Raw genomic sequence first — 24411 nt, forward strand, 5'->3', positions numbered from 1 at the left:
AAATCCTTTTTTAAGGCACCTTTTTAAACTTCTTTGATCGCGATTAGTCACAACGAGAAAACCGTCTCTAAAGTCGTCTACTTCGCAGACATCAATACACGTAAGTTTGAGGGTGTAAACAACTCATTTATTTCATGTCTTTACTGTTTTCATAACTTTATATGCATGAACAATGCATAACACGATTCAAATATAGGTTAGACGAGCCAAAACCAGATTTTGGCTTGAGACAGGGGCTACTTACGTAGGAGGTAGGCTCGTGCCTCAATGCCCTCTCAGGCCTTAATTCAACCGTGTTTGTTCTCGTCTTTCCTCCTTATTTCATTTCTTATTTGTAATCGGTTTTTACCATTTCAAATGTTTCAAATCATTTTTATGACAAACTTTTTAACCATAAATCATAATCACCCTTGGTTCCATATACCATGACGGTTTAATCCGTGACTCGGTGATATTAATTGGTTAATTACATTTTAAAGGAAATCCTTTTCTTTTATTTACCATTTTAATTCATTTTTATGATAAACATATTTTGACCATTACAAAATCATCCTTGGTTCTTTATACCATGACGGTTCATTCCGTGGCTCGATGATATTATTGGTTAATTACAAATTAAAGGGTATTTTAACACTCTTTTATTTTATTTACCATTTTTCTCATTTATTTACACTTGTAAACATATTAGTCATAATCCATAATCATCCTTGGTTCTTTATACCATGACGGTTCAATCCGAGTACGATGACAAACTTGACTAATTACAAAGAAATGAACTTAACATAATTAGTTCAAATCAAACATTTTCCTTTTACACATTTTACTATGCTTTTCAAACTTGCAAATCCGACAACGAATATTACTAACATAATAGTAATTATTCCGAGTCATGCAAATCATACTTGCAAATCATTAATCACGAAAAACGGTTTTAAACAACCTTTTTAACAACTAGGAGACGCCCCTTGGGTCGGCTCATGGCTCGCGCCCCAAGAGGCCGTCTGCTTTCTTATTTAAAAACCTAGGCAGAGCCCTTCTCTCGCCAATAGGCTCGCGCCTTAACAGGGTTGCCTAGCACTGTTCTGCCTCGTTTTTGGTACTTGTCTAGGATGATCCCGATTACGGTTAACCCGAATACGTGACGGATCAGATTGACGAGTCTGTATTTTACACTTTGTCATTTGACATCCTTTTTCAAATAAGTGGATCGTGTTAAGCATCATAACCCGAATTTGGTAAATGGATGTTTAATTTCCGTTTTCACATGCAAATCAATCTAAATCCAACTCGACATCAATTACTTGATATTTGGATTAATCAACCTACATAGAAAGCTCTCACATGTTAGGTTAAACCTTTGGATGTGCATTCATGCATTTACCGTTTTATCAACTCTTGCACTTAAACAACCACGATCGATCAGTAGAGGCCGCTAACGCGGGCGGGATTGGGTGTCCGATTAAAGGGCTTCCCAATACGTACCCTCACCCCTTACTCAGAACCTTTGGATAGTGGATGGCCTTATCTAGGGTGTACGAGAGTCATTTTAGGCATAGAATGCTAAAAGGGGGACGAGTCCTTATCTTTAGTACCTATGTCAAACACCGCTTTTTGCCTTGATTGACCCAGGTATAAAGTGGATTCGAACGGGGTCCAAGCATCCCACAAATGCTTGGTGGCGACTCCGAACATCTGTAATCGTTTTGAGACCTTTACCGAGACGAAACCGACTGATCTAAAGCGATCCGGTCGAAAGCATTTCAACGCCACCGAGCGTGGCTTTCAAAAGACCGCTGCATGTCCACAGATTGGCCTGGCGTGCAGGTGGCCCGTGACCGCAGATCCGTAGGTGGCCCAAATCCACAAACCGGCCCGTGGCTCATGTCCACAGGGACCGCAGCCGTACCCACCAAATCCCCGCTCATCTCCATCGAGCGATAACCCACGTCCATTAATGTGCACATCCCTTCTGTGGCGAGTTCCACCGAAGGCGAATCATGGGCGTGAAGCCACTCCCGCAAGTGACTCCACTCAGCCAGGGACACGCCCCGAAGAACACAGACATACAATCAGCAATCACAATACAACTCAACAATCGTCTGAAACAATCAACAACACTAACTACAACACAATTCACCACACAAATTATGTAACTAATACCGAGTAGGGAAAACCCTACCTGAAATGCAATCACAAGCAAAGAGACGATCTAACAAATTTTGTCTCAAAAACGCTCTTCTACGAATCCTCCTCCTATTCACATAATCATATAATTACTAACAATCACAATTAACCATCAAAACCCCCAATCCCCCAAATTAGGTTTTAAACAAAGTTCATTAAACGCTATAAAATTGGTATGTAGATCTTACCCTCGACGCAAGGATCACAAGGACACAAAGAAAGACGAAATCCGACCTCTCAAGCTCCGGAATTTGTCAATAAAGCGGAATAGCAAAGCAACGTACTTGAGAACTCTCTTAAACAGTGAATTAGGTTTTAGCAAAAGTGTTTTAGGAAGATGACGAACTTATTATATACTAATCTGCTTTATTAACAAAACCCGTCAATTAACCCCCGTAACCCGACCTACTCGATCGAGTAACTAACGTACTCGATCGAGTGCCGCTTACTCGATCGAGTACCAAGGCTACTCGATCGAGTACCCTACAGACAGACTACTGTTTGGTAAGACAAAACACCCTTACTCGACAGAGTAAGGCCCACTCGATAGAGTACCCAGAGACTCATAGAAAACCGTAGTATTACAAACACTTCGATGATCAGCAGAGAACAGTAAAACAGAATACAATCACATTATTAAATCAATTAACAGTAACTGAGTAGGGAAACCCTACCTTAGCACAACAGCAGTGAAAGGAATCAAGCAACTAGAACGGCTCCTCTACGAAGTCTTCGCCTAAACAATAATCACATAACACAATTACTAATTGCAAAACCCCATTTCCCCTAATTCATGATTAAAGACAAACCCTAGAAATAATCACCACAAACATGGGGATAAAGACTTACCGACGAAGGAATAAAGGGTTGAATGCGATTGCTATGATTGTCCACACACACAGAGGAGAGATTCGGATTGATTAGAGCGTCGTACGATGATTTAGGTTTTGTAAATTATGTTTAGAAATTGCTTAACGAAATATATAACACTCTAATTACTTCCGAATCAAACCGCTGAAATATTACTCGTCAGACCGGATACTCGGTCGAGTATAGAGTATACTCAGCCGAGTATCCTCTACTCGGTCGAGTATTCAGTATACTCGGTCGAGTGTTTCTCGGCAGTAGCCAAACAAACTACACGACACACACTACTCGACCGAGTAGGCCATACTCGGTCGAGTACCAGCCTATAAAATCCGTAGTATTACATGGCATATAGCTGATTATCTCGCAAAGCCTGCAGATCTCTCAGATGCTCCACATTCTCCTTCTTAGTCTTAGAGTAGACTAAGATGTCATCAATGAAGACGACCACAAACTTGTCCAAGAACGGACTAAAAACTCGGTTCATAAGATCCATGAAAGCTGCTGGTGCATTCGTCAAACCAAAAGGCATCACTACATACTCATAGTGACCATAGCGAGACCGGAAAGCTGTCTTAGGAATATCCTCATCTGCTATCCTCAACTGGTGATAACCCGACCTCAAATCAATCTTAGAGAACACCTCTGCGCCACTTAGCTGGTAAAAAAGATCATCAATCCTTGGCAAAGGATACCTGTTCTTCACCGTGACGCGATTCAGCTTCCTATAGTCGATGCATAGCCTCATGCTCCCATCTTTCTTTTTCACAAAAAACACTGGTGCTCCCCATGGTGACACACTAGGCCAGATATACCCCTTGTCTAACAGATCATGTAACTGTTTCTTCAACTCTTCCAGTTCTTTGGGTGCCATACGGTATGGTGCTTTAGATATAGGACCTGTCCCCGGTTTAAGCTCCACATTGAAGTCGATATCTCTCTTAGGTGGTAACCCTGGTATCTCATCTGGAAAGACATAACTAAACTCTCCAACCACATGTATATCAGATGATGTCAGCTGTTCCGCGCGCCGATCTCTTACTTGGCAAAGAATCAAGGGACACTTCTTCCTCAAACATGACTTTAAGGTCATAACAACGATGAAATTATACTTTGGTCTCACAACAAACCCCTTATACGGCACTCTAACACCTTAAGGACCCTTTAAAGACACTTTCTTTTTTCGGCAGTCTATCTTAGCATCATACTTACCCAACCAATCCATCCCGACGATGACCTTAAACCCATCCATAGGAAACTCTAACAAGTTGACCGGTAAATCTACCCCTCCAACCAACATGGACACATCTTTATACAACTTGACACAAGACACCGACTCCCCAGAAGGTATAAACAAATTATCTTTTACAAGCTCAAAATCCCCCAAACCCATAGACAAGGCATGACCTCTAGACACAAAAGAGTGTGTTGCCCCTGAGTCAAACAAAACAAAAGAAGGTGTATTATGAACAGAAAGGTACCGGTAACTACATGAGCGTCGTTCTCAGCTTCTTGTTTGCCCATCATAAATAGCTTCCCACTGCTTTTCTGGCATCCATCCTGGACCGAGGTGTTAGAAGTAGTCAGCTTAGCTGCCGAGTTCTGAGCCACACTGTTGTTCATGCGCTGATAGGATCCTCCACTGTTGCGGTTGAAGCCGCCATTGTTGTTGTTCTGCCCTCCACGGTTACCCCAAGACCCAGATGGCCTGTTGCTAGCAAAGCTCTGGCTCGGAGTCTGAGAGAAACTCCCCTAATAAGCTCTTGAAACCCCTCCAACTTTGGCACTGGTACAGTCTTACCTCTTGTGACCCACTCCCCCACAATTGAAGCAAGTAAGGTTGGAGTTGTCACTAACACTGTGACACCCCCATACTCCAAGTGCCTTACCAGGACCACTTAAGGTATGAGAACGTCACCATCTCGGTTACCCGAGACAATGATACTCAAATAGACAATAACGAAACATATTTAAATGATAATAAAGTTTAAGTGATACAAGTTAAACTCCAAAAACTGTTAAAAGGGAATACAAGGTTCTCAAAACTGTCAACTACTAAACAACTACAAAATGTTCGACACAACGGAAGACTTCTAAAACTGCAACGTGATGACTCATCCCAGCTATCCCATGCGCATCGTCTCATACCTGCTCAATAACTGCTCACTAGCCCCGAATGGATCACCACAGTTTTTAAAACAATTAACGGGGTCAGTACTGACTACATAAAACAAACACCATAAAGGAACAATATCACAAACAGCTCAAACAGCTCAAACAAATCCCCAGTCTCCATCTCCAATCTCCACACAACTGACTACACACTAAAGTTTGTAGCCCTGCCAGAGTACCCATCGCAAGAAGTACTCCACGCCGCCAGTGGGGGACCGCAGCCGTACCCACCAAATCCCCGCTCATCACCACTGAGCGATAAACCCAAGTTTCCTTAATGTGCACATGCCCTCCTGTGGCGGGTTCCACAGAGGGCGAACCAAGGGCATGAAGCCACTCCCGCAAGTGACTCCACTCAGCCAGGGACGCGCACCGAAGATCACAGACAGTTACACAATCAATCAATAGTATGAAAACAACAACCGTCTAACAACTTAGCAATACAATCAATCTTTAATCACAACAACCACCACCACACATTATGTAACTAATACTGAGTAGGGAAACCCTACCTGGAACAACAATCACCAAGATCGTCACAATCAGCTAATCAACATCGTCCTTCACTGAAATTACTTCCTATCAAACATACAATCATACAATCACAATCTAACATCAACAATACTCCCCAAAACTCCAAAATTACCCAATTAGGGTTTCAACCAACTTTAATAAAATATTATAAAAATTATATAAAAAGCTTACCCTCGACACAAGGATCACAACGACGTAAAGAACAAGATGATCCGACACTCCTAGCCTTGGGGATTTGTTAACAATGCGAGGAACACACTTACGTAACTTCTTTTCTTCTCAAAAGGGGTTTTTAGAATGATAAAAGAGATTAAGAAAGATGACGGAGGCTTTATATACTAATCCCGTATTATTAACAAAACCCGTCAAAATCACCTGTAAAACACGCTTACTCGATCGAGTAAGTGACATACTCGATCGAGTGCCCCTTACTCGATCGAGTACCACACGTACTCGATTGAGTACCCATCAGGCAGACTACTGTTTTGCGTAAAAACATACTTACTCGACAGAGTAAGCCCACTCGATAAAGTACCCATAGACATAGAAAACCGTAGTATTACAGTCTTCCCTCCTTAAAAGGAACTTCGTCCCCGAAGTTCAACCCATACATAAAAACAAACATACTAACTCGATTAAGACACAACAACGTAACTACGAACTCAAAACAAAACCCCAACCTATAATACATGAACTCTTAACACCCACTCCACCAACTATGCCTACCTCCACAACACGGCTTACGATATCATATCAACTACGTCATAGTCTCTCTCGACACCAACTCCAAACACTACCAACTACTATCCACAAACGCTGCTAGCTCCGTAACATATTATCCACTAGAAAATGCGATATCAAGACACTCATAACATCAAACGGAATGTTACATTCTACCACCCTTAAAAGGAACTTCGTCCTCGAAGTTTACTCACACTCATAAACATCATCATCCCACTGTCAACACTCTCGAACTCCTAAACATCATCATCCAACTGTCAACACTATCGAAGTATTCTCCCATTCCTAAACATCAAACTACTACAAGCACGGCCATGACCTTTTTAACCATATCAACCACAATACAAATCCATCCTTTATGCTACATCAACGCTCTACTTCCAATTATACTACAACATGCACAACCATCAAACTCTCTTTTATAGCATCCTACTCCTCTTAAGATTAATGTTACGTCCTCGTAACTCACTAATACTAAGTCCTTAGCTATATCTTCTCATTATCCTCATCACCACCGCATGTCAAAGATAGCCGTCTATAATCTGAACACTCACTATTCCTATATCTAAGGCTCTCTTACTTAACAGTTCTCATACCTCAATTCACTCGGCACACCACCTAACCTATACCACAAAACCTTTAGCTTAACCAAAACTTCAAATGTTCCCTATTACCGCCAAAACGACATAGTCCTCTATACATGCACCTATCTCCATACTCAGAACTCACGATCCACAATTAATACACACACTCACACTAGGTCCTCAAGTTCTCCCTTTTATTGCCACAAACTCATCCACAACTTACCATGATACTAATGTCCAACACCATATACTCACTGTCTCAACAAAAGATTATGGACCACCTGCAGCTTTCAGATCTGTACAACGCATGTTCCACGAATCACTTGCCATTACTAAGTCAACCAACGTCTCCTCTAAAAGAACATCACAAGTACTCCAACAACCTCTCGCAACTGTGTCCCATCAATAGGATGTCACTATACCATGACAACAACGAAAACATGCACAACTCTCTTCCATATCATACTCTACCCTTACTTCCAAACTAAAACTGGTAAGAAACATCAATAAACAAAACAACCATCTATATGTACAACCCGAAACTCACAGGAAGCAACATCAAACAAAACAACAATCTATGTATAACTGGTATGTACTTTCGAAACTCGAATCGTATTCATCCCGCCTACTCCACCACAACCGGTGATAGCATCGCAACACCGCCACCAACAGCCGCACCGCAGCGCGAAAATACCCGCATCACAACATGAAGTACCGTGCCCGGATCACCACCCGAGGCACAACAACCACATCGATAGACATCACAACCACATATAATTCCCATAAACACTGACTCAGTATAACTTTCCGGACAAGAAAACTTACTCAAAACTGCTTTACTAGATCATAACACAACATATTATACAGAATAAACAGACAAGAATCTCAGGAATATCATCCATACCTTTTCACGGAATAAACATATATCAGGAATACACATACAAGTATAACTAGCCATGCCAGATCACCCAAACTATTACTTTTGAACATCATTCCATTAGGTTACCGTATCCAACATATATTACAGAACATTTAGATAATAACTTTATGACTATCACACCATACCACTTATCGTGAGGTCAGAACCTCAGACAAACGTTTATACACATCATAGACCCATAATCACATCCAACTAGTCAATCCTGATCACGTAAGTTACCTCTTGATAAAGGTTACCTCTCGCCCAAGCTTAAATCGTATGCCCATCATAACATATTCTCCCATTCGTATAACCATCACCTCCTGTCAAATATAACCATACCACTAATTCAACTACTAGCACCCGCCTCATATAACCACATCTTATACCTCCTCACTAACGTACATATCAATCCGGCCTCTATAAAAGCAACCTCTTTAGAATTGCTATCCTTCTTATCTATCTTCACCCTTAACCACTAGTGACAACACCACAATACCACCACTGCACGTATAACAAACCTTTTACACTCAACTCTAAACATCACGGTTTCTTTCCTATCTTTGGTTAACATCCCAAATAACGAACATCAAAACCATCAACAAAATTTACCTCAACACTATTTCCAATTCCATCCTTAATTGTATCGTCACCCAACTCACCACTAAGATCTCATATCGTGTAAATTCTTTACCCGGCTTCTTACTTTCCTTAATTCCCCGAAACTCATGACTAATCATATTGTCACGAAACTCCTATATAACCATTAACTAACATCCTCATGATAGTATCATACATCTGGGCGATTCCTGACTTCTGTATCACATAACTCCGATCAACATCTTTCTCAGCTTACTTTTATCCTTCTTTTCTCTTTACACTCAACAATACCAATTAATGATTCAACTCCTTATTCCTTCTACCTAACTCTTTAGTACTCCGGTTACCTTCTCATTGCTCCAAAACTCAAATCGCATTATTTCATATCAGTATCATCTCACTCTTTCTTACTATGGATCTTCTCTTATCATGCTATCACTCACACTTATCACCAATCAGTCCAGACCATCTCATGCTATCACTCACACTGATCTCCAATCACCTTTTTTTTCTATAATCCCAAAACTCATTTCATAACGTTACTTGCCCAAGGAAATCACACATTAGTTTCACCTCTTGATAATGCAAATTCCCAAACTCACTCACTATCTGCAAATCCACGTCGCGACATGTCTCCATTAAGTTCACTATATACCACTCTTCTCAATCCCTCTAAAACGACCTTTCATTACATATATTCGTAACCCACACGATTCCTAACCATCTCTCTCCATAATTCTTTACACATCTCAAGTTGCTACTACCCACATCCTTCCTTTCAACCTTTTCATTCTAACGTTCCGTAGACTCACATCATCCCTTGCCCACATTCACTTACTTTTACATTACTCAACACACAATCTTATCACTCATCTCATCTCACCAAAACATGCTCCATGCCTTAATAAGCCTTACCAACCTTCCTTTTTTTTTCCACTACCTATCACAACCACATATAACTCATGTCCTCCCCACCGAACTCATACTCACCACGTACATGTATAAGGAAACAAAAGGACACCTTTGAATTAAACATAATAGGCAACGAAGTCAAAAGATAGGCATATGACCCAAAACAGGGGTCACTAGATCGAGTACAAGTCACTCGATCGAGTAGGTGAAGGTCATAGACACGTAAAACAAATTACAAGAGCTACTCGATCGAGTAAGGGTTACTCGATCGAGTAATAAGAGGTGCACTCGATCGAGTAAGGCCCACTCGATCGAGTACCCTACGCATTTCTCACCACTGTCCAATTTTCGTAAAACAGTCATATCTCACTCGTTTCTTGGTCATTTTGGGCGTGTGACCTATCGTTAGAATCGTAACAGAATAAGCTATCACCTCCAATTAGAATTACATCAAAACCATCTATACATCTAAAGTTGTAACAGTTTAAAGACAACCTCTCTATAATCGAAAAACACAACTACTTGATTTCTACTTCCAAACAACTTAAACGACAACAAGGTAAACAAAAACACCTCAATACTCATAAAACCAGCATTCCTAATCACATGTTACTATCTTCAAAAGCCAAGCAACAACATTCATCATGCACATAGATTACTTAACTTGTCAATCATGATTTACCCACATGCTTTTATTCTATAACTTTACGTACAACAATAACATAATATACGACATAAAATCCCCTACTCACATGTTACTAACATAGCCAAAGTAGAAAACCCACTTCCATCACATAAACATGTTCTCCACATGAATTTCATATTCTCATGCAATTCCTTACTTCATCTTTTCAAACCAATTCATAGATCATATTCATAAACGTATTCATACAATTTATTCATCCAATCATATGCATATAAACAACAATAACTAGTAGCAATCCCGACCACAATGCATGTTATCATAAACAATTATCTTCATCTTTTCCACCACACCTCCATTCAACCACATAACACCCATCCATCCAACATATACATACAACACATCATCCAACATACGCAATAGAACATTAGTAAACACATAGCCATCCCATGACACCCCATAGTAACCGGTTTAAGGTTTTAGGGCGAGTTCGCGACTTTAGGATGTCTCCCAAATCTTTGCATTAGCTCCTACAACTCCTACCCGGGTTCATTTTAGTTTGACTCCCTATGTTCATTAGGTTCATTGGTTACAGGTTTCAGGATCGTCGCTCTGATACCACTTTGTGACACCCCCATACTCCAAATGCCTTACCAGGACCACTTAAGGTATGAGAACGTCACCATCTCGGTTACCCGAGGCAATGATACTCAAATAGACAATAACGAAACGTATTTAACTGATAATAAAGTTTAAGTGATACAAGCTAAATTCCAAAAACTGTTAAAAGGGCATACACGGTTCTCAAAACTGTCAACTACTAAACAACTACAAAATGTTCGACACAGCGTAAGACTTCTAAAACTGCAACGTGCTGACTCATCATCCCATGCGCATCGTCTCATACCTGCTCAATAACTGCTCACCACCTCCGAATGGATCACCACAGTTTTTAAAACAATTAACGGGGTCAGTACTGACTACATAAAACAAACACCATAAAGGAACAATATCACAAACAGATCAAACAAATCCCCAGTCTCCATCTCCAATCTCCACACAACTGACTACACACTAAAGTTTGTAGCCCTGCCAGAGTACCCATCGCAACAAATACTCAACGCCGCCAGTGGGGGACCGCAGCCGTACCCACCAAATCCCTGCTCATCACCACTGAGCGATAAACCCAAGTTTCCTTAATGTGCACATCCCCTCCTATGACGGGTTCCACAGAGGGCGAACCAAGGGTGTGAAGCCACTCCCGTAAGTGACTCCACTCAGCCAGGGACGCGCCCCGAAAATCACAGACAGTTACACAATCAATCAACAGTATGAAAACAACAACCGTCTAACAGCTTAACAATACAATCAATCTTTAATCACAACAACCACCACCACACATTATGTAACTAATACTGAGTAGGGAAACCCTACCTGGAACAGCAATCACCAAGATCGTCACAATCAGCTAATCAACATCGTCCTTCAGTGAAATTACTTCCTATAAAACATTCAATCATACAATCACAATCTAACATCAACAATACTCCCCAAAACCCCCAAATTATCCAATTAGGGTTTCAACCAACTTTAACAAAATATTATAAAAATTATATAAAAAGCTTACCCTCGACACAAGGATTACAACGGCGTAAAGAACAAGATGATCCGACACTCCTAGCCTTGGGGATTTGTTAACAATATGAGGAACACACTTACGTAACTTCTTTTCTTCTCAAAAGGGGTTTTTAGAATGATAAAAGAGATTAAGAAAGATGACGGAGGCTTTATATACTAATCCCGTATTATTAACAAACCCCGTCAAAATCACTTGTAAAACACACTTACTCGATCGAGTAAGTGACATACTCGATCGAGTGCCCCTTACTCGATCGAGTGCCCCTTACTCGATCGAGTGCCACACGTACTCGATCGAGTACCCATCAGGCAAACTACTATTTTGGGTAAAAACTTACTTACTCGATAGAGTAAGCCCCACTCGTTAGAGTACCCATAGACATAGAAAACCGTATTATTACAAACACTCCGACCACCACTTCTTCCCCATGCTCGAGATCCCCCAGAAAACCCGGATCCTCCAGAAAAGGCCCTAGACTGACCATAGCTGCCCTTCTTGTGGCCCGACTGATTGCCACTCTCACTCTCTACTTTTATCTTTTCAGTGGTGGTTCTCTCCGTAGCCTCTTTGGATAAATCCACCAACCTCTCAGCTTGCGCAACCCTCGAGTATACATCTTTCAGATCAGTGATAACCCCAGCTGGTAACCTATTTATGATCTTGGGTGCCTACCCCTTCTCAAAACGAAGAGCCAAACCTCGCTGCCCTAGTTGCATGTCTTCTGCGTATCGTGATAACTCAAGGAACCGGTGATAGTACTGTGTAACCGTCATGTCATTAGTCATGGTGCAAGAATCAAACTCGGATCTCAACTTGTGACGGATATGTTCCGGCACGAATTGCTCCCTCATAGCGCTCTTCAGACCTGGCCACGGTATAGCACCGAGCCCCTCATCCCTATAGTATGCCCTGACATCTTCTTTCACATTCTACAGCCTCATCCCTCAGGTAGTAAACTACCTGTTAAACAGCCAACTCCGGCGGACACTTCAAAACCTCAAGGAGACTCTTCATCTCACGGTGCCAGTTATCAAGCAGCTTAGGTTCTCCGGTGCCCTCATAAGTCGATGGGTTAAAGCGAGCTATGATAGTGCTCAGGTGGGTTGCATCCACCGGTTTCTCAACCCCCTTACCCACATTATTAAGAGCTTCAAGGAGTGCTTCCTGCTGCTCGATCATATGGGCTACCTCATCTGTGGTCATCTTAGATGCTTGGATATACGTTGCTGACCTCTTTGGCGGCATTTTGAGCTGATAAAAGCAGGGAAACGTAAGCACATAGCCTACGGCTCAAAATAAACATGACCCTCTGCCAAAGAAGTACTCGGCCGAGTATGGTGAGATACTCGGTCGAGTATGGACTACTCGGTCAAGTATTACTAATACTCGGTCGAGTGTTCCATTCCAGTAACCAACGTTAAAAACACAGAAAACATATTCGGTCGAGTATGGATGATACTCGGTCGAGTATGCTCTATTACTCGGTCGAGTGATCACAACCAGTAGCTACTGCTACATACACCCCAAACAACACTCGGTCGAGTGCCTGGTTACTCGGCCGAGTACCCCCTACTCGGTCGAGTACCCGCCCTGCTCGGCCGAGTCATGCCAAAACGAGCTGTAAACTATCGTAGACATACGTAAACATGCTTTTCTATCAAGATATATACATATGTACCACTACCCTTTTAAAAGCCACATATTAAACAGGTTACATGCTCAACATATTTCATGCTCAAGATATATCATATACGAATTCACAATTCACCTTTCATATATTACCATGTTCCAACACTTTCCCCATTCATCCAAAAACTTCACAAGATTCAAGTTATAGATATCACACACACATGACTTAAACATACAACAGTTCCTAAGACTTCCCCATGTGACCGGCTTGAGATCGTAAGGGCCTCAATGCGACTTCGGGACATCTCCCAAGTCTTTGTTGTAGCTCAAAACAACTCTCCCCGGGTTCATTTTATTTAGACTCCCTACATTTATTAGGTTAATTGGTTTTAGGTTCCAGAATCGTCGCTCTTATACCACTTTGTGACACCCCCACATACCAAGGTGCCTTACCAGAACCACCCTAGCATGAGAGACCATCACCATCTCGGTTGCCCGATGTTAGTATATCAAAGTTACCAATCCAAAACACCATTATTAAAGTATAAAAGATTAATGGTTACATGATCCAAAATCCAAAACCAAAGTAAATGTTACTAATGTTCAACAACTAAAACAGAATGATACAACTCTTGACAGCGGAAGCTAGACTCGAGTGATGACTCCCCCATGACGGCCCCATAGCTAGTAGACATCATCACCTGTCACAATCTACTCACCATCCCCGAATGGATCACCACATATTTTATAAAACAAGAAAGGGGCCAGTTACTGTATAATCAAAATAAGACAAGTACGAAAAGACAATAGCTGATCATCATCCACCTCCAACTCCCAATCACAATAAGTAACCAACTACACACTAAAGGTGTAGCCCTGCCAGTGGGGGGCCTCATCCGTTCCCACCTAAGCCCCGCTCATCAACGAGCGATAACCCTATTCATTAATGTGCACATCCCCTCCTGTGGCGGGTTCCACAGAGGGCGAAACTAGGGCGTGAAGCCACTCCCACAAGTTACACCACTCAGCCGAGGACGCACCTCGCGAACATCACCAACAACCATCATAACACCCACACCAACTCCAACACACCAACAACGATCAGAAGATAATTAATCGTACAACAATTACCACATAATCTTATAACAATTAAACAGTAAATCGAGTAGGGAAACCCTACCTTAGCACAACTGCAATGAGACACACAAGCACGCTAGAATGGCTCCTCTACGAATTCCTCACCTAACAACAATCACATAATTCCAATTACCATAAGCAAAACCCTTTTCCCCCAAATCACAAATTAGGGCAAAACCCTAAAAGATAAAGCAATGGAATTACTGAAATCAAAAGCTTACCGACACGAACGATGCAATGAATGATGAAGAAGACTCGCTAATGATCCACACATACTTGAGAGAGATTTAGAGAGGATTAGAGTTACGTTGTATTGTTTAGGTTTTGTAAATATGATTAGAAACTGATAAACACGTCTTAAATAACTCTAATCCTTTCTAAATCAAACCGCGGAATTAATACCCGTCAGACCGGATACTCGGTCGAGTATAGAGTATACTCGGCCGGGTATCCTCTACTCGGTCGAGTATTCCCATACTCGGCCGAGTATTCCTGGACAGTAAGCTGTCCAGAAACACACTACACCCTTACTCGGCCGAGTAAGTCATATTCGGTCGAGTAACAGACTTAGAAAACCGTGATATTACATAAGATGAGTGGTCAAGTATTGCGAATCAACAAAAGCCGGTTGTTCTTGACCTTAAAGGTTTTTAAAATTAGGTAAGATAAATTCATTTGTGGCTAGCTCCTAGGGTAATCTTTTCGACAGGGTTTGCAGTTTGATTGACAAATGATGTAAAATAGTTCTCGGTTTTATGAAAATAAGTAACTTGGATCACTTAGATTTTGAGCATCAGTGTAGATATCATGTTATAGTTTCCTGTTTTTTTGTTGCCAATGATAAAGCTTCCCATGTGCATTCGTTATCGCAGGCTTCGCACCTTGACTGTCCATGGAATTGGTATTCACTAACTTTAGTCCTCATACTAATTAAGTGAAGATAAGTTTGCAGAAAGTTTCTCGTGATTTGGAAGAAGCTTTGGTAAAATAGGAGGTAACAATAATCATTGAAAACCTATATAATAGCATAACTTACATAATCAAAATATTAACCTTTTTCTTAACTTCCTGAAGATAGCAGCCTAGCAATAGTTATCATGTTATAGTTTCCTGTTTTTTTCCTATAACTAAAACCAACAATGCTATTTGATCGTTTTGTTTTACTGTTTTCAGTGAAGCTGCACAGGACATCGGATCTATTAATTTGATTTAGACTCCTACGCCTCATTTTAGAGAGTTAGTCCAATTCTTTTCAACTATTTAATAGACAACGTAACCCGTGGCCTACAGGTCAACCTTTGTGGACTTCTGTTGACTACGAGGAGCATGTTTTATTTTGCTCTTTATTTAGGATTTTTGGGTAAGTTATTTATGCTCTCACCTGACGTTCTTTTTTTGGTTGTTTACTCTTTTTTCTTGCCGACATTCACAACGACATGGGTTCCGACGATGGCGGTGATGAAGGAGTGCAAGATTGGTGGCAACAGTGCTACTGATGATGGGGTCAGAGAAAGAGGTGCGAGACGCAGGTGAAGATGAGAATCTCTAAGACCCCCCCTAATTTTATCTTGCTCTTATATTTATGATGTTTAGGGTGAATTACTTATGCTCACTTTACGTTGTTTGGGTTTACTCTTTTGGCTTGCAGGCATTGGCGACAACACAGGTTCCATCGATGACGAATTGACGATAATGAAAGAGAGCGGGGCTGGCGGCGGTAGCGCTATTGACGATGGCAACAGAGAAGGGGGTGCGAGATGTAAGGGAATGAGTACGTCAAAGAAAAAGAATAAGATGCTGATCATGGAGATATCAGATGGAGATATCAGAATAAGAGGAAGCAAAGTGAAATCAGGTAATTATTAGTATTATAGTGCCAATACTAACGTGAATAAATTATTGCGCTAGGAATTTTCTTTGATTATAGACGCTGATCATGGAAACACTGATGTTCTGCTTTGCTGGTTATTTGAAATCATCTAATTATGGTTGCTTTTTCTCCTTAAACTGTTTGTTTTGAGTTAATTGATTATTTGGTTAATTGCACAGTTGTTGGATTTTGAGTTTTAACTTACCGAGGAGCTACAGAAAGTGGATGGGAATCTTAAAGCAACTCAATCTGTTATTGATAGCAAGGTATAATGCTTAATTAATACGTCTGAGTTTTGAGTTAAGTTAAAATCGAGTTGGTTACATCACCTTTTGTTCTTGCATATTGATCTTTGCATCTTATCGTTCAATAATTTCTATTTTTTCAGGACCTTGAAATTAAAAAAAAATGAAGAGAAGAAAGCGGTTCTTGCAGCTCAGTTTGATGCTGAAGCTACGCCTATACGTGGTCATGCTACACAGAAGGATGACGCCATGCCTCTCATTGAGGCTATTATCGCTTCCCTCGAAGCAGATCAATTCCGATTCTCGGTTGAACAACGGAATTGATCAAAATTGGTACTTGTTTATGCTTTTACGATGATGATGTAAGCGATGGTAATTCGTCATTTTTCTTGCTTCACACTTTTTCAAACCTAATTATGTAGTTTTTGCTCTACCTTGATTATCTTGATCAAAACCGGTACTGGTTTTTGCTTTACCTTGATTATCAGTCAATCATCAATTTTTATGGTTTGTAGTTTTAACTTTTTGTATATATTCTTTTGGGCTTGATTGAAATGCCTTTTGGCTCGCTTTTTTCAGTCGGTCTCGGTGTTAGTGGTCGTAATGATGAGGATAAACACAAATATAGGTACGGTTTTGTTGGTTATTGTTTTAATTTGATTGTGTTTACTTAGGGGTCGTTTGGTTGCATGTAGGAAGTTGCATTGCCTAGGAAGTGATAAATCACATGATTTTAGAATTCATGTGAATTAGGAAAAGTTGTTTGGTTGCATAAAGGAAATGCAATTCATGTAGGCATTCCCACTTACCTAGGGGGACCTAGGTAAGCAACTTCCTCCATTATGGAGGAATTAGAGTTCCAAGGTAATTGTATTTCATGTGAATTGGGGTAACCAAACAAGTTACCCATTTTGCAATTCACATGAATTGGAATTCCTGTGTTATTTAATGGGTAACCAAACAACCCCTTAGAGTTTTCGAGGTGGTTCTGTGACCATTGATATAAACACAAATTGCTTTCTTGCTGATTTGGTTTTTAAAAATTAACAAAACTTGGAAAAATTCAAAACTTTAATTTGGTTTGTCATCCTTGGTACTTTTTAGTATGATTTATTAGTGGGTGTTTTTTTTCGTTTTGTTTCATGGGTAGGGTTAATTTCGTGAGCTATTGAATTTAGGATTGATTGAATTGATTTTATTGACTGTAGCTTAGGAATAGTATTTCCTCTTATGAATAGTGGAGCTCCTTAGGAATAGAAACTGATCCTGTGTAACACCCTCATACACCAAGGTGCCTTACCAAGACCACCTAATGTACGAGAACGCTACCATCTCGGTTGTCCGAAATAAAGTATAACAAATAGGCCATCAAAGAATGTACTTTAAGTAAATAGTTAAAGTGATTACATGCAATCCAAAACTGAAAGATACAAAACAACTATTCCAAACCAGAATCCAACTGAATAAATAAAAATGTCGTGACACAATAGCGGAAGACTACTAGCTGACTCGTGGTGACTCATCCCCAGCTAACCCTCGCGCATCCAAGTCATACCTGCTCAATAACTGCTCACAATCTCCAAATGGATCACCACAGTTTTTAAAACAATTAATGTAATAATTCGAAAATTAAGGAAAGAAAGAGTATGACACGTGAGGAAGTAATGAGAATTGAGCAAAGAACTTTGGGATGAGTATGATAAACATGTATGGTTAATAAGAGTGATGACGAAAATAAGAATCTTGACGAAATTTACGATAGAGTAAAAGAGAACGGTAATGGAGAGGGAGTACTTGAGAACCAGTAATGAGACATAAGGGGAAGCTTGAGGAATAGTTGTGAAAAGAGAGAGTGAGGCGAACTTTGGGGACGAAGTTCATTTTAAGGGGAGAAGATTGTAATACCCGCATATTTTGGGACCCATAAAGGAATCTTGGGATACGTGATAAGACCTTGTGCTAGACGAGAGACCACTCGGGAGTGAATTCTGACTATAAAGGGGACCGAGTATAACCTATACTAGACTTAGTGGAGTTGTTATAATGTCCGCCTATAGAAGAGTCGTGTTGAAACTATCATAATTTTATATCAAGATATGATATTGATGTGATTCCAATTGGTGGTGATAGTTGTTCTCTTACGATTCCAACGGTAGGTCACGAGCCCAAAATGACCAAGAAACGAGTGAGATATGATTATTTTACGAAAACTGGTCATTGCTGAGAAATGCGTCGCACTCGACCGAGTGAGGTTCACTCGACCGAGTGGACTCGGCACTTAATCGAATGAGTGACACTCAACCGACTGAGTGACACTCGACCGAGTGGACTCGCCACTCAACCGAGTGGCGCTGAATCAGAACACGGGATAAGGAAATCTTATCCCCTTATCCTCATTCATTCTATCTTCTTCGTTATCTCTCCAAACTCTCTCCCTTATCTCTAAAACGCTCACAAACACCATATTAGGGGATTCAAGCTTGCTCTAGGGGATTTTTCACCTTATTCATCATCCTTTCCACCTTGTAAGTCAAGATCTAACCTTTCTTATCTTGTAGTAAACCCTAACTTTTGGGGGTTTTGATTTGGGTAATTAATTAGTAATTAGTATGTGTAATATGGGTAAATAGTGGGTAATAATAAGGAGTTTATTATCGGTTTATAGTGTAGGATGGTTTGTGATAGTTATTATGTGTTATTGTAGGATGAGACGGTCTTATCAGACGGATCTTGCTTATTAATTGGATTGCTTGTGAAGAATGCTAAAAGGTAGGTTTATCCTACTCGGTTTCAATATTTTGTGTGCATATTTGTGTGTCTTGCATCATCATTTTTATTTATGAGTCGTTTGGGATAACATGTTGGTATTTGAGGAAGTTTTATCCATGATATGCTGGGATTGAGTTCATGATGAGTCATGTAATTGGTGTTGTGTTGCATTTTCCATGTATGGTCATTGTTGTGTTATGTTGGGGATCATTGGTGGTATTACTTGGTTATTGAGGAGACGTAAGACGGTTGGGAGACCGTCTTACGCTTGAGTCGCCTCTTGGAGCTTCCCACTCTAAGAGGGATGTGCACTTTAATGGCTTGAGTTACGGAGGGACTCGTGTGGTTGAGACACGACGTCTGGCATGGGATCCGGTTGGCTTCCGGACCCGGTACGTCTGGGCGTGTCCCGGTACCGATTTGTGGTTATTGGTATGTCTGGGCGTGTCCCTGTACCAGTGTGGTTATCCGTATGTCTGGGCGTGTTCCGGTACCGTGGTGGTTGTGGGTACGTCTGGGCGTGTCTCGGTACCGGAGTGGTTGTTGTTTGATAGCGTCTCATTCATGTTTTAGTCATGTTGCATACTCACACACTTTGAGTCGAGTCACACTGTATTTATTTATTGAAACTGGTGTTTGTCTATCTGTGTAATTGTCACCTATTTCCGGGGTGGCCTGTGTCGATCCATATTATATTTCCGATCATATGGGGAGCAGGTTAAGTAAAGGTTTGCTTGTTAACGTGATCGGGATTCGGGCGGCGCTACGGACTATGGAGTCGAGTACATAGTCACTAGGTAGATGACATAGTCATAGATGAGTTGTATTTCATTTATTCATTAGTTTATGTTTGTAATAACTAAACTTGTTATTTATTTAATAAAGTTTCTTAATTGTAATTCCGATTTCCCTGCCTCGGGAAACCGAGATGGCAACATCTCCCAATTACCTTGGCCGGGTAAGAAGGGGGTGTTACAATTAAACGGGGTCAGTTACTGTAAAACGACATAGGATAATATAACAAGAAGTACACAGTCACAATCCTCCCACACCGTCACGTCACCAATCATCTGACTAGCCTGAAGGTCTGGCCCTGCTAGATCGATTACCAGTCGCAACCAGTAATCCCCACAGCCAGTGGGGGACCGCAGCCTTGCCCACCTAAGCCCCGCTCATCTCCATCGAGCGAATAACCCATGTTCCTTAATGTGCATATCCCCTGGTGACGGGAACCACAAGGGGCGAATCAAGGGCGTGAAGCCACTCCCGAAAGTGACTCCACTTAGCCGAGGGCGCACCTCGCGAACCACAGATAATCAACAACAACCAATTACAATACCAACAATACCAAAATCAATTAAGATATAATCACATGCCAACAACCAACAACCATCTTAACATCATGTATACAATAACTGAGTAGGGAAACCCTACCTGGAATCCAATCACCAAAAATCAACACAAGCAGCGGATTAAAAGCCTTCCTCTACGAAATCACCTCCTATCAACATATAATCATACAATTACAAACCATCATCAACAATACTCCCAAACACCCCCAAATTACCCAATTAGGGTTTAACCAAAACTAACTAATTAATATAAAAATTGTACTAGGATCTTACCCACAATACGACGGTCTAAACGGTATAAAGAACTTTGCAATCCGACAACCCTAGCCCTTGGATTTGATAGCAATGCGAGAGAAGGATCTTACGTTGTTTGTTTTCTATTGTAAAGGTTTTAGAATAAGTAAAAAGTAAAAGAAACCGATGAAAAATACTTTATATATCATTTCACGGGTTGCTATCAAACTCGGCCAAAAACCCGTATAAATCAACTTACTCGATCGAGTACCGCCTACTCGATAGAGCTGCCCTTACTCGATCGAGTATCCATCAGGCAGAACACTGTCCAGAATGCAAAACTAACTTACTCGACAGAGTAAGCCTTACTCGATAGAGTACTCAACAACTCATAAATCTGAGGTATTACAGTCTTCCCTCCTTAAAAATGAACTTCGTCCCCGAAGTTCAAACCCATACTCGAAAAAAAACTTACTAACTTAACTACGACACAACAACACAACGAAACTCAAAAACAAAACCCAAACACAACTCATACCGACTCAAAACAACCACTAACTGTACCAAAACTGACATAAAACCGTACCAAAACCTTATGCGATCATCTCCTACCCCCCCCCCCCCCCCTAAAAGAAACATGGTTACGTCCCCGTAACCACACATACCTGATAAAAAAGAGACGGATACCGCTCCTTCGTAACCTTTTACGCCTCCCAAGTTGCTTCCTCCACATTGTGATTGGACCATAAAACCTTGAGCAACACTGTTTTCCCTGATCTAGTTTTGCGAACTTTGCGATCAAGAATCTCTTTTGGCACCTCTAGATAAGATAAGGATTCATCCAACTCGATGTTCTCCACCTCTAATGTAACACCCGCGAATTTTTCATTTTGACATTTATAATTTAATTAACCATTCTATTGTTTTATTTATATTTTAAATTATTTAATTTAATTAATTTCATTTTTAAGCATGATTTTTATAAATATTATATTTTTAAAGCTTAGCTTATATAAAAATAAATATTTTTGGTCGGATAGTAATAATAATAATAATAATATTTTCCGTCTTGAGTTATAGTAGGCTTGAGACGTAATTTCTAGTAGAAATCGACTCATTTAGAGTTGTTGGGCCTAATATGCCTTATGGACCTTTTTCCTTCTCTTATCTCTTCACAAAACCCTCACATAAACCTCACAACTTCATCTCCTTCACTCATTATTTCTGAAATTTTACAACAAACACACCACCATTGTTACTCCATCTCCACTCAACCCTAAAATCCTCATATCTCACTCAATTCTTCGCCAATTTCGTCCATTCTCGCGCCATTCTCCTCCTCATCTCGTTCTCCTTCTTTCTAAGTAAGAAAGATGGCAACTTTCCTCATATTTCGAAATTCTCATCTTATGAGGATGTGAATTCTTGACTTAACTCTTTCATTTTTGTGTTTAGGGGAAGGTTTAGACAACCCGGAAGAGGATAGCTACATTGTTGACGACTCATTGGAAGATTGAAGTGCAAAAAGGTAATGGTGATGGGTTACTCGACAAAGTGTCAAATTTGTGTGCTTTGTTTATTAGTTTAGTCTTTCAAATGTTGTAATCTGAACTTTGATTGTGTTTTACTTGGATTTTGGTTGAATTGTGTTCTTACATGAATTTCAAACATGTTTAATTGAAAGTTCCAATCTTTATTGTCTTAGATCCGTATTGGTTAAATTTTCGTCTCAAATATGATATTTTTCTGGGTTAGAATCATGCTAGGACATGTAAATAATTGTTGTGGAACGAATTTTGGTTAGTTGTCAAATGTTTGAGAAACGATTTTTGGTAATTCACGCGTACAGTGGATCCCAGCCGGTGGACCGGCCGCCGGCCCTCAACCGGCTGAAAGCCTCCTGTAAATTGATTAATTTTCCAAGATTTTGTCGTGGGTCTCAGCCGGTGGACCGGCCGCCGGTTCCCAACCGGCCACCTGCAGTTTTTTTTGTCGATTTTTGCAAAATTCTAAATTTTGAACCATGGGTCCCAGCCGGTGGACGGGCCGCCGGTTCCTTACCGGCCGGGAGCCCCCTGTAATATTTTCTTGAGAATCCAATTTTTGCCCGGAGTCCCAGCCAGTGGACCGGCCGCCGGCTCTCAACCGGCTGAGACCCCCCCTGAGTGTTTTTCTTCGCTTATAACTTATATTAACCATGGATTTACATATGTTTCTTTTCCATGATTAGTAATTGGTCAATTTAGGACTTGTTTACGTGATAATCGTACAAATTATTGTTGCCCTTGTTTGTGACCCGAGTGTGACATTTTACATAGTGTGACGACTTGACATTCCTTATTTACCCCTTTCGGACCTTTGGTTACGGCTATGTGTGCCATGTTTTCGGATTGGGTTATCTTTCCGCCTTTCTTCGGACCTTTGGTTACGAATATGTGTGCCATGTTTCCGATTAGAGGTTAGTCGACCTTTGGTTACGGCTATGTGTGCCATGTTTCGAGTCTTGGATGCGATTGGTATATCGTTTGTCGAATCGGGTGACGCCCATCCCGAGAGTCTGGATTCAGGTTTAGACTAGGACCGTATTATTATTGTCGTCCTACCAAGAGGTTGGAGTCTAGGTTGTTGGTCTCTTCCGTCTATACTTTGTATATGTCTTACACTTGTTAAGTCGAGTTAATATGAAATTGGTTGACTTAGTTATTATACTTTCTTGGATGTATATCTATCCCTAATGTATCATGCCTACTTCATTATGAACATATTATGTCTATCTTTATGATTATCATTTATATTCCCTTGTTCATTATTATTCAACGAGTCAATATATGAACGGTTGACCTAATTATTCTTCTCTCATGTGTGCATAATCATTCTTATTCCACTATGCCTATCTTACTATGCCTATTAATTGTAATCTCTTGTTACCTCATGCGATTGTTTATTTATATTGGTTTACTTAATTGAGTTCTTAATTACTTGTATTTTGGCATATTGTGGCTGGGAGAACTCTGAGTTACTCCCCACTGACTATGGCGTTCATGTTTACATGAATGACAGGTTCGTGATGCAGATTATATGGGGAAGGCATGTGAGCTAGCGAGAATGTTTGTGACACCCCCACATACTAAGGTGCCTTACCAGGACCACCCTAGCATGAGAGACCGCCACCGTCTCGGTTACCCGAGGCAATTATCATCATATTGACCGTAAAGAAACATACTTTAGTAAATGAGTTTAAGTGATTACATATCCAAAACCCAAAACTGTAAAGTGAAATATATCTGTTCCAAGATATCAAACCAACTGAAAGAAATATAAGTTCAAGACACAGCGGAAGACTCTAGTGACATGTGATGACTCCATCCCAGCTATCCCGC

At 40.6% G+C, this 24411-nt stretch overlaps 1 protein-coding gene across 2 annotated transcripts; it reads left to right on the plus strand.

The window, feature by feature from the left end:
- Window positions 1-15856: 15856 nt before the first annotated feature.
- Window positions 15857-16690, plus strand: LOC141608792 (uncharacterized). 2 transcript variants are annotated; one of them, XM_074428212.1, is made up of 3 exons: window positions 15857-16090; window positions 16210-16416; window positions 16611-16690. In XM_074428212.1, exons 1-3 carry the CDS (start codon window positions 16057-16059, stop codon window positions 16622-16624), a joined length of 255 nt encoding a protein of 84 aa, XP_074284313.1. In that variant the 5' UTR covers window positions 15857-16056; the 3' UTR covers window positions 16625-16690. The 2 variants fall into 2 exon arrangements, with proteins under 2 accessions (XP_074284313.1, XP_074284258.1); XM_074428157.1 differs by having other exon boundaries at window positions 15857-16077.
- The last annotated feature ends 7721 nt before the right edge of the window (window positions 16691-24411 follow it).

This window comes from Silene latifolia, chromosome 1 (genome assembly GCF_048544455.1).
Source record: "Silene latifolia isolate original U9 population chromosome 1, ASM4854445v1, whole genome shotgun sequence".
NCBI classification, from domain to species: Eukaryota; Viridiplantae; Streptophyta; class Magnoliopsida; order Caryophyllales; family Caryophyllaceae; genus Silene; species Silene latifolia.

Coding starts and splice junctions, on each gene's coding strand:
- LOC141608792 (XM_074428157.1), top strand. CDS start 15,888: ATGTTTTATTTTGCTCTTTATTTAGGATTTTTGGGTAAGTTATTTATG. Junction 16,078..16,209: donor TGATGGGGTCAGAGAAAGAG/GTGCGAGACGCA, acceptor TTTGGCTTGCAG/GCATTGGCGACAACACAGGT.